The sequence below is a fragment of the Akebia trifoliata genome, chromosome 10 (assembly GCF_017979445.1).
Source record: "Akebia trifoliata isolate Shusen 1 chromosome 10, ASM1797944v1, whole genome shotgun sequence".
In the NCBI taxonomy this organism is placed as follows: Eukaryota; Viridiplantae; Streptophyta; class Magnoliopsida; order Ranunculales; family Lardizabalaceae; genus Akebia; species Akebia trifoliata.
Genome location: NC_141384.1, coordinates 17,808,169 through 17,822,491, shown reverse-complemented (window position 1 = coordinate 17,822,491; position 14,323 = coordinate 17,808,169). Strand labels below are relative to the sequence as shown.

The window sequence follows — 14,323 nt, the reverse complement described above, 5'->3', positions numbered from 1 at the left end:
TTGGAGTTGTGGGTTTCATGAATGACGTCGCATCTCCGAAGAGATCGGGCCACGCACTAGTGCCACGTTGGCTAAATGGGACGTGTAAGTGAGTAAAGCGGTAAACGTGCATGTGGTGTGTGCAAAACAGGGTGGGGTGTAACCGGGGCTTTTTTTTTTTCAAACAAATGGGCCCATGGGCCTGATCATACCATCATACATCGAATTATGTGAACATTCAATCAAGATCGACACCATTCAAATCATATGAATATTTAATCAAGATCATCACTAATCAAATCACATGATTGAAAATAAATATATCAAGCGTATATCCATGTTAAAATCAAACATTTAATCCGAAATATTTATTCTTGTATTTCAATCAAGGGTTATTTTGGGTGGCCCAAAATAAATAGGAAGCTTCAAAGAATATTAGAAATAGAACAGTAATTGATGAGATCAAAGGTGATGTTTTTTTTTTTTGTTTTTTTGTTGTTTATTTTTTTAGAAAGCAAATTGATTTTAAAATCAAAGGAGTTTTATGAAAGAAAGTATATGTTGCTGTTGGCAACACATAAATCTAAATTTATTTTCTAAAAAAAAATTCTTAATCAGTTCAAGACTTTGATGGAAGTATAATTCAATGTAAATTACTCCCTTTTAATTACCGAAAAATTGTCCGAAAATTGTATAACACTTGCGAAATCCGATTTTTAAACATTTGCGAAATCCGATTTTTTATTCGAAACTGTTGACCAATGCTTTCCAACCAACATAAATTTGCATTATGGGATTGGGGTGACTTGCCGAAACCACATTGAGTAATTAGTCTTTAAAAATCAACGATGATTTGTTAACCGATCCAATTGACATGGGTTATGGAAAAAAAAAATGCTCCCCATGATCATCTATTCATCTCAATCTAATCTGTTTCCAATTCTTAACTATCCAAAATCAAAAACAGCAAAGAAAACTAGAACCAGTGATGCCAAAATTAATCAAGAGCCGAGGAAAAAATTGATGAACTCCAAAGTCATGATTCTGGTAAAATCGATGGCCTTGGATCCTGGTTTCTGCCCATTCCCAAATCGAAAGAAATAATCAAGATTCTCACGAAGAAGAAAGAAAATAAATCGAATTTTTTTTTTTAAAGATGATGTACCCAAACGCGATCGGGATTCTCATGAACAACCTCTAGCAATTTGATCGGAGAAGAGAAAGAAAAAAAAAATCTGTCATGAAAATCCTTTAACAGAGAAAAACCGATCCAAATCAGGTTTGATTCGATCAAAACGGCATGATTCATGTCTCGATCTTGGAAAATCTGTTTAAACCCTTGAGATTTCATGTCAATCCGAATTAGAACAGATTCTACACACTTCAGCCGAAAACCACCGTTAATTTTCATGGGAAATCTTTCAAACTGAACGGGTGTGATGATTTGCAGCTCCAAACCTCTTCGTTGGAAGAAAAGGGTTGTTTCCCTAGATCGTGAACCGATCTAATTGATCAAAATCGACCGGATTGGAAGACCAAAGCCGATCGGTCTCTGATCTGGTTTGGTTGAAGACGACGCCATTAACAGGAGAGAAAGAAGAGATAAAAGAGAAAAATAAAAAATAGAAAATAAGTAAAACCAAAGTGTTTTAAAAAAAGAATTTTTTTATTTCACTCAATGCACCCCAACCCAGTCGTTTTACTCCTCTTTGTTACACACGGCAGAACGAATTTTTTTTTTATATTCATTTTTCTTTACTTCTCCTGCTTGCTGCCAACGGACAGCACAATCACATATTAAAAAAAGGTGTTAAACAATCGATTGAACAAAGATCCGAGAACATATATATATATATATATTTTTTTTAAATTTAAAAAAAAAAAAAAATCTAAAAAAAACATCACATGATCCACAATCATCGTACCATTGCTATTAAAATTATTCCTTCAAATTCTTGCATTATTTGAGGCCATTTCGAATAATCCCCGATTGAACCATACAAATGATATTAGGATATTCAAGAACGAATCACATGATCTATGATTAAACCAAAAGAATATAAAAACATAAATAAATAAAATGCAATGAACAAATAATCAACTTTCTAAAAATCAAATAAAAAAAAATCCTATTAGCGACGTATCCCATACTTGGGGCTTTTTCAAGTTCAATCCTCAATGTCTCCAGTGGAGTCGCCACTGAAAGCGCCCTCGATCCGCGGGGTGCGCGGATCCGCTTTTGACCCTTGAGGTTTGGGAGTCGCCACCTAGTTATTACGGTCTAGGAACCAAATTGACTCTACAATGGATAAAAAGAACTAATCTACTATAGAAATCTGAATCCGGGGATCATGTTACGGGGTTGGAAGGTGTTAGGCACCAACCCCGTCCGGCCAATGCCGGTCTCTACTTATCCCAAATAGATCTACATTGCTAATGATAAACCTAGACTAAAAAAATAAAAAAAAATTTACCTTTGATCTGCAAAAGTGTTATTCCCTCAGATCTGGTGAGAATGGCTCCTTGTACCATATTCCTTACTTCGTTCTATCTCCGGATCTGATTCCTGATCTCCTAGGTAAGGTATCTCCTTCTTGGATCTGGGTACTTCGAATTTGTTGTGGATTTTTAGGATGTTTTTGAGAGGTTTTTGGGTGTTTTTTAGGCTAAAATCGGAGTAGGGGTGTTAGGGAAGGAGTTGGGGCTCCAAAATTAAGGTTTTGGGGAGGCTATGGAGACTTCTTTACCTACTTTTCCTAGGGTTTTTTCTTTGATACGAAAATAGGGTGTGGAGGCTCCTATTTATACAGTTTTAGAAGCATTAGGGTTTGATTAGGGTTTCTTTTAGGGTTTCAATTAGGCTTTTGACTTAGTCTTTAGGGTTTTAGGGTTTTGACTTTAGTCTTATGAGATTGACTTGATTAGTTTTAGATTAGGGTTTGAATTTAGGGTTTTGACCTTAGTCTTATGAGATTGACTCGATTAGTACCTTGACTTCAGTCTTGCTTGATTGACTTTAATTTTGACTTCAGTCTCACTTGATTGACTTTAATACCTTGACTTCAGTCTTGCTTGATTTACTTTTAATTTTTGGAGAACCCCTTTCTATTATATCTTTAATTCTTTGGACCCCCAAATGAAGGGGTCCTTAAAGAAATATCCCACGAACCCTCAACAATTTTGTGTGAGAGTCCAATTAATCGATTTTTTAGGTTCAATTTTTTAAATTAATTTCATTAATGTTTCACTTTAATTATTTAATGTTTTATTTATTAATTTCGAATTTTTTAATTGTGAAAATTATGAAATTACCGTTTTGCCCCCGGAGAGGACTTTTCACGTTTCAAGTCAGTTTTTAATGTTCTAGGATGTTTTAGAATCGGTTTTTCGTAAGGAATTCAATGAGAATGTTTGTTTGTGTCATTTATGAAAATTTTTATGTGAAATTATTGTGAACTTTATGAGGGGCATTTTCGTAATTTTGTCAAATTTTGTTAAAATTGGTGAAATGATTTATTTGGTTCCGATTTGTTATTTTATGTGTTCGAGAGAGTTTTCCTAAGCGTAACGTAGGCTCTAGGGTTGTTTTGAGGTTAGGGGTATTTTGGTAATTTAATCATTTTTAGTGATTTTTATCATGAAGCTTCTTTTTGGTTTGCAAGATGATGATTTCTATGTTTTCAGGGTCGTATTTTCCTAGCGTAGCGTGGTTTCTAAGTTTTGTCAGTTCGAGATATCTCATCCGGATTTCTGAAACATATCTGGTAACAAAATAAAGCATTGGAATAGACATCCATCATTGGGAACCTTTGTGATCGAGTTGACGACTTGATTAATCAGGCGGATGCAAAAATGAGGTGTCTACACATAGGAAGTTTGAAATCATATTTTTTTTCATAAAATGTCATCAATGAGTCAACTCACTGATTTTGTGTACATTGGAAATTTAAATCAAATTTTTCTATAAAATGGGTATGTGAGTTGACTCACTGATTTTTGTGCACGTGGCATTAAAAATCGATTTCATACTTTTCAAGATGTGATCGAATTGATCCACTAATTTTTGTTACCACGTAAGCTTTATCAATCGTAGGATTCCACTATGTGAAATTCGGAGAATTCATGTGATAAAGATAAGTTTTGAAAAAATCATAGTTTACATGAATTTGGAGTTCATGTAAATTCGAATTTTTCATTGATTTGGTAATCTTCTTAAAATCATAATATTCCATTCTAAAAAATTAATAAGTGTAAATTATTAATTTGGGAAATTTAATTTTCATAATTTTCCTTTTGTGTCGATTTCGAGGAATCATGTAATATTTGGGAAAAATTTTAGCCATGAGATTCGTTTAGCACCTTTGATATAAACTGATGATGATTGGACCTTAGTTTGACTTTAGTTTTTTTCACTTATTGACCATAGGTAGTTTGGATCGTAATAAAGACCTCGATCATATCAATCGGGTGGGTTCGGGGCCTAACACCTTCCGCAACCCGTAATCTGACCCCTTACCCATTTCTCTTACCCTTGGACCAATCCGATCCATTTTTGAGTTATTTATGGGTCTTAGACTTAAACTAGGTAGTGACTCTCTATTCTTTAAAAATCCCCAATTTACCAATCGGACCCTTATTCACTATTTAAGGAAAAAAAGGTCGAGGCGATTTCAAGTACTACTTTCTCAATTGCTTTTCTTCTTCTTGTGTAGAATCTTCTGCTTTGGTGGCTGCGGATGCTAGGAAGATACAGTGCAGAGCATCTGAAGACCGGAGGCCAAAGGCAGTGGATCTCCGAACCAAGGTTGCTAAGAAAGCAGTGTTGGACGATATTCTAGGTGATGTCCCTCGGTCACCTGCACTATGGGCTTCACCTGGCCAAGCTGGTTGTACTATAGAGGGTCTTGATCCACTTTCGTCAACTCTACGATGAAGGGATCCCAATCATCCGGCTCCTCCCTCCAACGTGTGGGGCTCGGGTCATTTGATCCATTATGAGTTGCACGGTTCTACTTCTGAAGTTCTGCTTGGGCCTTCCAATGTCATGAACATTGACTTCTCGGAGTTCCCTCTTTCCTCTGTCACCAGAGCTGCTCCGCTACTTGTCCCAACCAAGGTATGGAGGAAGAAGAGAAGCCAATCCTCCCGTGGTACTAACCTTTATGGGGAGGTTGTGCCATCTGGGGAGCCTACTGCCCTTGCCCCCGTCTCTGCTTCTACCTCTACTACAATTAATATTGGGGCTACTACTGGTGTCGTTATTGTTTCTACAGAGCTTCCAGACGAGATTTAGGTAGAGGCTGAGCAGAATTTTGCCACCACCAAGGAGGATAGCCCTGTTCTTCCTCTTCGGCTGAGAAAAATGTGCCGACTGGTCAGGAAGAGTCTGAGGACCCCTTTCCCTTCTGAGGGATCTAAAGGTGAGGAGCCTCTGCTAGACAAGACCCCTTTAGAGGAGGTTGCCTTTACGTGGATAGGCTGTAGAACTCTCTGGGACGGGAATGAAGGCAACCTCTTCGACTCCCCTTGCCACGTTCATAATAAAGTTTGCGAGATAAAGGACCTTGTAACCATTGCTTCCCTGCTCTCCCAGTCCATTTATTTCATGGACTGGGATGTCGCTGACTGAGTCAATGTTTACCTAGGCTTTGGTCGCTTCATCCACAACTTTCATCAGGTAACTACTGCCCTTCCTACCCTGCTCAACTACTTTCAATTATTTGTGTTCTAACATAGTCTTTCTTGCTTTGCAGGCTCACATGTATGGGATCATGGCCTTCCTGAAGTGGCATGAGGTTGAAAATCGAGCAGTTGCCCTAGTCAGAGAACAGGACTAGAAAATAACTATGTTTTATGCTAAGCTGGCCTCTTCTAGTTAATTTTCCCAGGAAGCTAGAGAAGAGATGGAGGCTAATCTGGCCCAATTATCCAAGGCCAACCTAGCTTTAGAGGCATTCAACAATAGGTTGGCAGATCTCCAGGACATTTTACAACTGGAGTTGGCCAGCTACAAAGAGAGGGTGCAACGGAGAGATGCAGAGCTCCAAGACAAGGTTTAGTAACAAGAACTCGAGCTGAACTCACTGAGAACAAGTATTGATTCAGTCGAGGCTGTTCAGGCCAAAGAGGATGAAGTTGAGACAAGGAAGCTACTGAGATAACTACAGGCCCAATACTTTCGGTTAGTAGGAGAATCTTCTGCGAAGGCCTACCATGAAGGCTTTAAGGCTACTCGACTTCAGTACGAGGATGAGGAGAAGGACAGGGATGACGAAGAGGACCTGGTTGATGCACCTGAGGTAACTTCTATCCTGGATGCTCCTTGGACTGGACATTATGGTCGCGTTCCCCCTTTCCAACTGGATAAGGAAGGGAATCCTATTGCCATCCTCAATCGAGCCCCTGGTGATCTTATGAAGACTGGTACTACCTTAGAATTGAACCTTGCTTAAGTAGAAAGTTCCTCATCTCAGCCTATCGATCCGCCCCCTATCCAACCTTCCATTTATGTCATCAATGTGGACCAAGATGGGGTCGCTGACCCCTTTAGCACCATTATTGAAGCAGATCCTTCTGTTACCCCTGCTCAGCCTTCTATTAATCAACTACCCTCTTCTGAGTAATAACGTGTTTTCTACTACTGTACTTGTGCTCTCTGTACTTATCCCGTCTTTCTTTTGTACTTTCTCTTAACTATTAATGGAAAAATCATTTACACTTACTGTGACTTTTGCCATTTCTTCTTTGTCTCATCACGTCTACTCTGCTGACTATACTGCTTATATGCAAGCTGGTTGAAACAACCCCTACATACATTAAGTTGTTAAAGGACTCACTACTCCTTTGCCTTAACAATTTGCCCATTCAATTGCAAAACTGCTTATACATGCTCACACAATGCAAACTGCTCTGTACACTGTAAACTACTCAAGCATACTGTAAACTACAAACTGTTTCAAAAATACTTGCATACTGTAAACTGCTGTAAACACCCCATTTTCGCACTTGCCTGATTAATCAACTCGTTAACCCGATTGTGACGATTCCCAATGATGAATGTTTATTCCAATACTTTATTTGTTACCATATATGTTTCAGAAATTCAAAGGAAGTATATCAAACTAACGAAACTATAGAAACCATGCTACGCTAGGAAAATATAACCCCAAAAACATAGAAATCATCATTTCGTAGACAAAAAGAAGTTTTATGATAAAAATTACTAAAAAAATGATCAAATTACCAAAATACCCCTAATATCAAAACATCCTTAGAGCCCCCCTTATGCTTAGGAAAACCCTTTCGAATAGTTAAAATAACAAAGTGAAACCAAATAAACTATTTCGCCAATTTTCACCAGATTCAATAAAATTATAAAAATACCCCTCATAGGGTTCGAGATCATGTCACGTCAAAATTTTTTATAAATAATACAAACTAATAATCCCATTGAATTCCTTACGAAAAATCCATTTCAAAACATCCCGAAAGATTAAAAACTGACTTGAAACGCAAAAGTTCTATTCGGGGGTAAAACAGTAATTTTCTAATTTTTAAAATTTTTAATTTCGAAATTAATAAATAAAATATTAATTAACATAAAATAAAATCTTAATAAAATTAATTTAAAAATCTAAACCAAGTCAATCTCATAAGACTTAAGTGAAAACCCTAATATAAAGAAACCAAGTCAATTTCATAAGACTTAAGTCAAAACCCTAATCTAAAGAAACCAAGTCAATTTTATAAGACTTAAGTCAAAATCTTAATCTAAAGAAATCAAGTCAATCTCATAAGACTTAAGTCAAAATCCTAATTAAAATCCTAATCAAGTCAAACTCATAAGACTTAAGTCAAAATCCTAATTAAAACCCTAAAAGAATCAAGTCAATCTCATAAGACTTGAGTCAAAACCCTAATTAAAATCCTAATCTAAAAAGACCAAGTCAATCTCATAAGACTAAAGTCAAAAACCTAATAAAAATCCTAAAAGAAACCTAATCAAACACTAACTCTACCCAAAAAACTCTATAAATAAAGAGCCTCTACAACCTAATTTCACAGGTCAAAGAAAACCCTAGAAAAATTGGTCAAAAAGCCACCCTATCCTTCTCAAAACCCTGATTTTAAAGTCCTAACCCCTTACCTATTATTCAAATCCTAACTTTTATCAAAAAAACTCTTAAAACTCCCTAAAATCCACCTAGAAATCCATTACAATACTAGGAAAAACTCAGATCTAAGGAGGAGATACTTCATTTTGAAGATCTGAAGCAGATCCGGTAATAGAACAAAGCGAGGAGAATTTATACGAGAAACTATTCTACCATATCTGAGGGAAAAAGTCGTTGCGATCGTCACAGGTATAATTTTTTTGTCTTTTTTATTTATTTTAGGTCTTTAAAAATGTAATATTCTTAAAAATTAGTAGAGATTGGCATTTGCTGGGTGGGGTTGGTGCCTAACACCTTCCAACCCCATAACGTGATCCCCAGACTTAGTATCTTTTGTAGATTAGTTGTTTTATTCATTTTGAGTCAATGCTCGGTTCTTAGATCATGATAACTAGGTGGCGACTCCCAAACGTCGAAAATCAAAAGTAGATCTGCACACCCCGCGGATCGAGGGTGCTTTCAACTGCTTAAGCACACTTCCCTTCTACTTTATTTTCCCCCAAGTTCTACCTAAAGTGAAATTTACTTTTGGTGGAACCTTTTCGGTCTAATGATGCAAATGGTTCTCAAGCCACTACCCTTGAAGAAGGTTTTGACTCTACTTACTTTCCTAGCTGTAAGCTAATCTTGCAAATAGCTATTTGAGCTACTATCCTTGAAAAATGCACCGACTTTTCTCATATTTGCAACTGTAAAATAATCTGTGCTGAGTTAACCCTACAAACGGCTATCTGAGTTATTGTCTTGAAGAAGGCTCTGACTCTACTCATATTTGCAAGTGTAAAATAATTTGTACTCAGCTAACCCTACAAATGGCTATCTGGGTCACTGTCCTTGAAGAAGGTTTTGACAATGTTCATATTCGCAACTGTAAAACAATCTGTACTGACCTAACCCTACAAACGACCGTCTGAGACATTATCCTTGAAGAAGGCTCTAACTCTACTCATATTTTTAGCTATAATCATTCAGTTAACTTTTCTACTGGTGAACTCATCGTAGAGTAGGACCTCGACCAGCTTCTGTTCTGCCAACAAGGGTAGGACAGACCTACGTAGCTCCGAACCCCGGCTAGGTCCACACGGCTATTGTTACTCATACCAGAGTTGAACCCCGACCAACATCTTATTCTGTCATTGAAAACAAAGAAAACCCATGCAGGCTAAATCCTGGTTGGATTCCACTGAAACATCATTTTTAATCCATGACAGAGTAGGATCCCAACCAGCTTCTTACCCTGCCTATGGCGGTAGGGAAGACCCACGTAGGTCCTGATCCTAGCTGGATCCACACGGCTATTGTTACTCGTGTCAGAGTTGGGTCCCGACCAGCTTCCCGCTATGCTGATGAAGATAGAGAAGACCCACGTAGGCCCGAATCTCAACTGGATCCCTCTATTTGGCTTAGCCTTGCAAACACATTTAAAAGGCAAACACATCAAAATATTTATTGATAGTATAATTTTAAATTACATGCATTCATTGGTCTAGGCAGTTCCTAACCAAACATTGTGAGTAGGTAATATACTTCCTTCTGGCCCACTCTTGTCACTTTGTAGGGCCCTTTCCAATTTGTTCTGAGCTTACCATTGTTTAGCTCTTTCGTGTTCTAGAATACTCGCTTCAGTACTAAATCGCCTTAATGAAACTGTTGAGGACAAAACTTTTTACTGAAGTAGCTCTGCAGCTTCTTGTGGTAATGTTCTAGTTTGACTAATGCGGCGTCTCGCTTTTCTTCCAAAAAGTCCAATTCTACGATCAGTTGTTGCCTATTTCTTTCAGACTGCAATACCTTGGTCCTCACAATGGGAATGTTATTCTTCGTAGGGATCACAGCTTCTATTCTGTAAGCTATGGCAAATGGGAACATTCCGATGGACATTCTAACAATTGTCCTGTAAACCCACAAAACTCTATGCAGAACTGACGTCCACCTACCTTTGGCCTCTCCTGACCTCTTCTTCAAAATGTCTAGCAACAGCTTGTTCATAGCTTTAGCTTGTCCATTACCCAAGGGATACTGGGGTGTGGAGAACACCTACTTTATCCCATAGTCACTGCAGAACTCTATTATTTGTTCTCTTTTAAATTGCCTTTCGTTATCGAAAACTATGGTGTGTGGCAAGCCGAATCTGCAAATAATGTTCTCCCAGTGGAACTTCTAGCCTTCTTGCTGTTGAATTCTGGCCAAAGGGATCACTTTCACCCACTTAGTAAAATAATCTGTTGCTACCAACAAAAATGTTAGATTGCCTGGTGCCCGAGGCAATGGGCCTACTAAGTCAATCTCCCACTAGACGAATGGCCACGGGCTAATGAGGGAGTGAAGTTGTGCTGCTGGTTGCCAGATTATCTTCCCATGTCTCTAGCAACTATCACAGTGTTTGACATACAATGCGGCATCTTTATGCAAGTAGGGCTAGAAGTACCCTTGAGAAAGTACCTTATGCGCTAAAGTTCTCCCTCCTAAATGGTTCCCATAGTTACCTTCGTGGATCTCTCTCAAGACTTCTTTCGTTTCCTCCGGAGTCAGGCAGCGCAAGAGTAGCCCCCTCACATACTTTCTGTACAAAGTCCCATCTAGAACCATGTATCTTTCTGCTCTATTCTTGACTTGCCTGGCCACCTTCGATTTGTTGGGCAACTCCCCGTGCCATAAATAGTCTAGGATTGGGCTTATCCACTCTTGATCTCCTTCAACTGTTACCAAACTAGGTAGCCCAAACCCTTCTATTGACAGGCATTCTTAGTAGCTCAAAGGTAGTTCTCTCTTGTTATGCCTGACCAACATCGAGGCGATATAGGCTAGAGCATATGTGTGCCTGTTATCTGCTCACGGTATGTGTTCAACCTTGATGTTTTCCGTTCGATGCATATCAGCTCTGATTTTCTCCCGGGCCTCAAATATCTCATTGATGTGGTTGACCACTAATTGTGATTCATTGTAAACCACGACCTCTATTACCCCCAAACTTGCTAAGGATTCGAGGCCGAGTAGTATTGCCTCGTACTCCGCCTTATTATTCGAGGCCTTGAATCATAGGGTCACTGCCTTCTCTATCTTTACTCTATTCGGGGTGATCAGTACTACTCCAATGCCAGATCCCTCATACTTAGATGATCCATCTACGTAAACCTTCACCTCAATCTGCTCTGTAGCTCTTGCTCATCCTCAACCTGCTCTAACTCTTCAACCAACAAGTCTACTCTCTTTTCCACTGGGAAAGTCAGCCAAAAAATCAGCTACTACTTCGCTTTTCACCGAAACTTTAGGTTTGAACTCGAGGCCAAACTTCGCTAATTGTACCTTCTACTTCACCATCCTGCCTAATCCTTCTGCTTTTCCCAGCATAGACTTCAAAGAAAATTTTGTGATAACTTGCACCTGATGTGCCTAAAAGTATGGTTGCAGGCGCATTGCCATATGGCCAGGGCTAATCCTACTTTCTTGAGTCTCGTATAACGTATCTTTATGTCTGTAAAAGTCTTACTCAAAAAGTAAATGGGTTGTTCCCCTGCTATCCTAGTTCTGACTAGGACTAAGCTTAGGGCATGCTCGGAAATGACTAAATGCATGACGAGTTCTTCTTCTCCCACCTCTAGCTTGGAGAATATGGGTGGCTTGCCAAGGTATCTTTTCAATTCTGAGAACGCTCACTCACATTCTTCTATCCATTCAAACCTAGAATTCCTTCGTAACAACTGGTACAAGGGCCTACACTTATCGGAAGATCTAGATATAAAGTGATACAAGGCAATTATTCTCCCTACGAGTTTCTGGACTTGCTTCTAGGTTTTTAGGGAGGGCATTTCTAACAGTATTCTAATCTGATCTGGGTTTGTTTCGATTCCTCTCTTAGTAACTAGAAAACCTAGGAATTCCTCTCTTAGTACATTTTTATGGGTTGAGCTTCATTCCCACCTTCCTTATTCTAAAGAAAACTTCTTCAAGATCTCTATCATAGTCTCCCTTCTTCCTACTTTTAACTAGCAGGTTGTCTATGTACACCTCTGCTATTTTTCCCAACAGATCTCTGAACAGCTCTGTCAGTAGCTCCCACATTCTTCAATCCGAAGGGCGTCATCTTATAGTAATAGAGTCCCTGTTCTTTAATGAATGTCATTTTCTCCTGATTTTTCGAGCTGAGTTGTATCTGGTTGTAGCCTGAGTAATTTTCCATAAAGGACAACCTCTCGTGGCCAGAAGTTGCATCCACAAGTTGATCTATCCTTAGTATTGGAAAACTATCCTTAGGACAAGTTATATTTAAATTCATAAAGTCTATGCAGACTTTGACTTTCCCATTCTTCTTGTGTACGACCACAATGTTTGCAATCCACTTCAGGAACTATACCTCTTTTATAAACCCAACCCTAATCAACCTGTTCACCTCATCATTTACCATATCTCTGAATCATGGCGCTAGTCTCCTCGAGTTTTTCTTAACTAGCTTGTAGGTTGGCTCAACATTCAGGTGATGAAAAATCACCTTGGAACTGATCCTTGGCATCTCTTTGATAGACTAAGCGAAAACGTCTCGGTTTCTCTTTAAAAATTTCACTATCCCCTCCAACTCTCTTGACTCTAGCTCGATTCCTATACCTATCTACTTTTCCTATCCTATGTCCACCATCTGAATACCTTCCAAGCATGGAGGTCCACCAAGCTTGACTTCCCCTACTGTAATTGTTATTGCTACACTCTGTCTTCTGATGATTCTATCTTACTTAAAACGTACACTTGCTCTGCTACTTGGTTACCTCGTATATCCCACATCCCTTGCGATGTAGGAAATCAAAGAACCTAGTAATAGGTGGACAGAACCGCTCTCATCTCATGCGTCTACTACTTTCCCAAAATAGAGTTGTACAAAAAACTTTCTTCAACGACCACGAAACTGGTCATCAAGGTCACTAGCCCCGCTCTGACTGGTAACACTATCTTCCCCTAGGGCTGACTAGATCTCTCGTCGAAGCCTACCAACGGTGCTTCTACTAGGGCAAGCATATTCCTGCTAGGGCCCATTTTTAAAAAGGTTGATGCATACATGATATCCACCAAGCTTCCTCTTAAGCATGAAGGTACCCACCTACAAGGTTATTACCAATGCATCATAATGGGGTCTTGCCACCCCTTATAGATCTTTCTCAGTGGATGTTATTGTTTGCTCTCCAAAGGGTTCCAGCTCGGTAGGCCCACTCCTCGTTGTAAAAATGTCAGTCAAATGCTCAACTCTCCTTCTTTTCACTCTCTCACTGGTTCTGGCTTGCCCAGGCTTGTTATTCTCCTTTCTAAGGATAATGTATATCATAGCTACCCTTCCACCCTGTCCTCCTATCGGTGGTTGTTTTGTTCAACGATTCCTATACTATAGTAAGTCCTCCCTCTATCTTTTAGGCAAGTCTCTTAGTCTGTACTAATTTACCAACTTTCTCAGGAATCTTCTCAAAGCCTAACATTTATTGGTGATGTGGGTCTGCACCTTGTGATACTCACAGTACTTCTCACCTTGATTGATCTGATCTAGAGGAAGTAGCGTAGGCTACTCAAAAAATGGTTTGTGAGCAATCAGGGGCAATATTTCACTAGGAAGCATAACGAAATATGTCCCAGTCTTTTTCCTCTCCCCATCTTGCTCGTGCGACCTCTTCCTGTCCTGTTGTTGTGGCTGGTGTTGCTTGTTAGGCTTTTTCACAGCGTGAATGACTTTGCTCCTTCCTGCTGAGCTTCAAGGATCGTCGTCTAAGCGGATGTACTTTTTAGCTCTCTCGAACAATTCACTCAAAGTCTCCGACCTTTTCTTCACAAGGGATCTATATAACCCTGAATTAGAGAGTAGGGGATTTTTGAATGCCACTACTGCCGTTCACTCGTCACAAATCTTTAGTGACAGTGCCTCTTTCCTGAACTTCCTAGTGAACTCCCTGAGACTCTCGCCTGATCCCATCCTCATGTTTAGTAACACATCAACATCTCCTCCAATCTTCCTGTTGCCAATGTACCACGCAATGAAGGCAATACAAAGCTCCTCAAATGAATTAATGCATCCACATGGCAACTTGTGGAACCAGGTCATAGCATTTTCCTGCAAACTCAAAGGGAAGAATCTACACATCAACCCCTCTTTCTCTTATCATAATGTGAGCATCTACCGGAGGTAAAACAAATAC

General features: G+C 39.1%; 1 protein-coding gene across 1 annotated transcript; it reads right to left on the bottom strand.

The window, feature by feature from the left end:
- Nucleotides 1-9,791: 9,791 nt before the first annotated feature.
- Nucleotides 9,792-10,142, bottom strand: LOC147393207 (uncharacterized). Its single transcript, XM_086455083.1, has one exon. The coding sequence runs from the start codon at nucleotides 10,140-10,142 to the stop codon at nucleotides 9,792-9,794; it is 351 nt and encodes a 116-aa protein (XP_086311209.1).
- Nucleotides 10,143-14,323: the final 4,181 nt, after the last annotated feature.

Excerpts from the sequence above, each read along its gene's own strand:
- LOC147393207 (XM_086455083.1), bottom strand. The coding sequence starts at position 10,142 with ATGAACAAGCTGTTGCTAGACATTTTGAAGAAGAGGTCAGGAGAGGCC.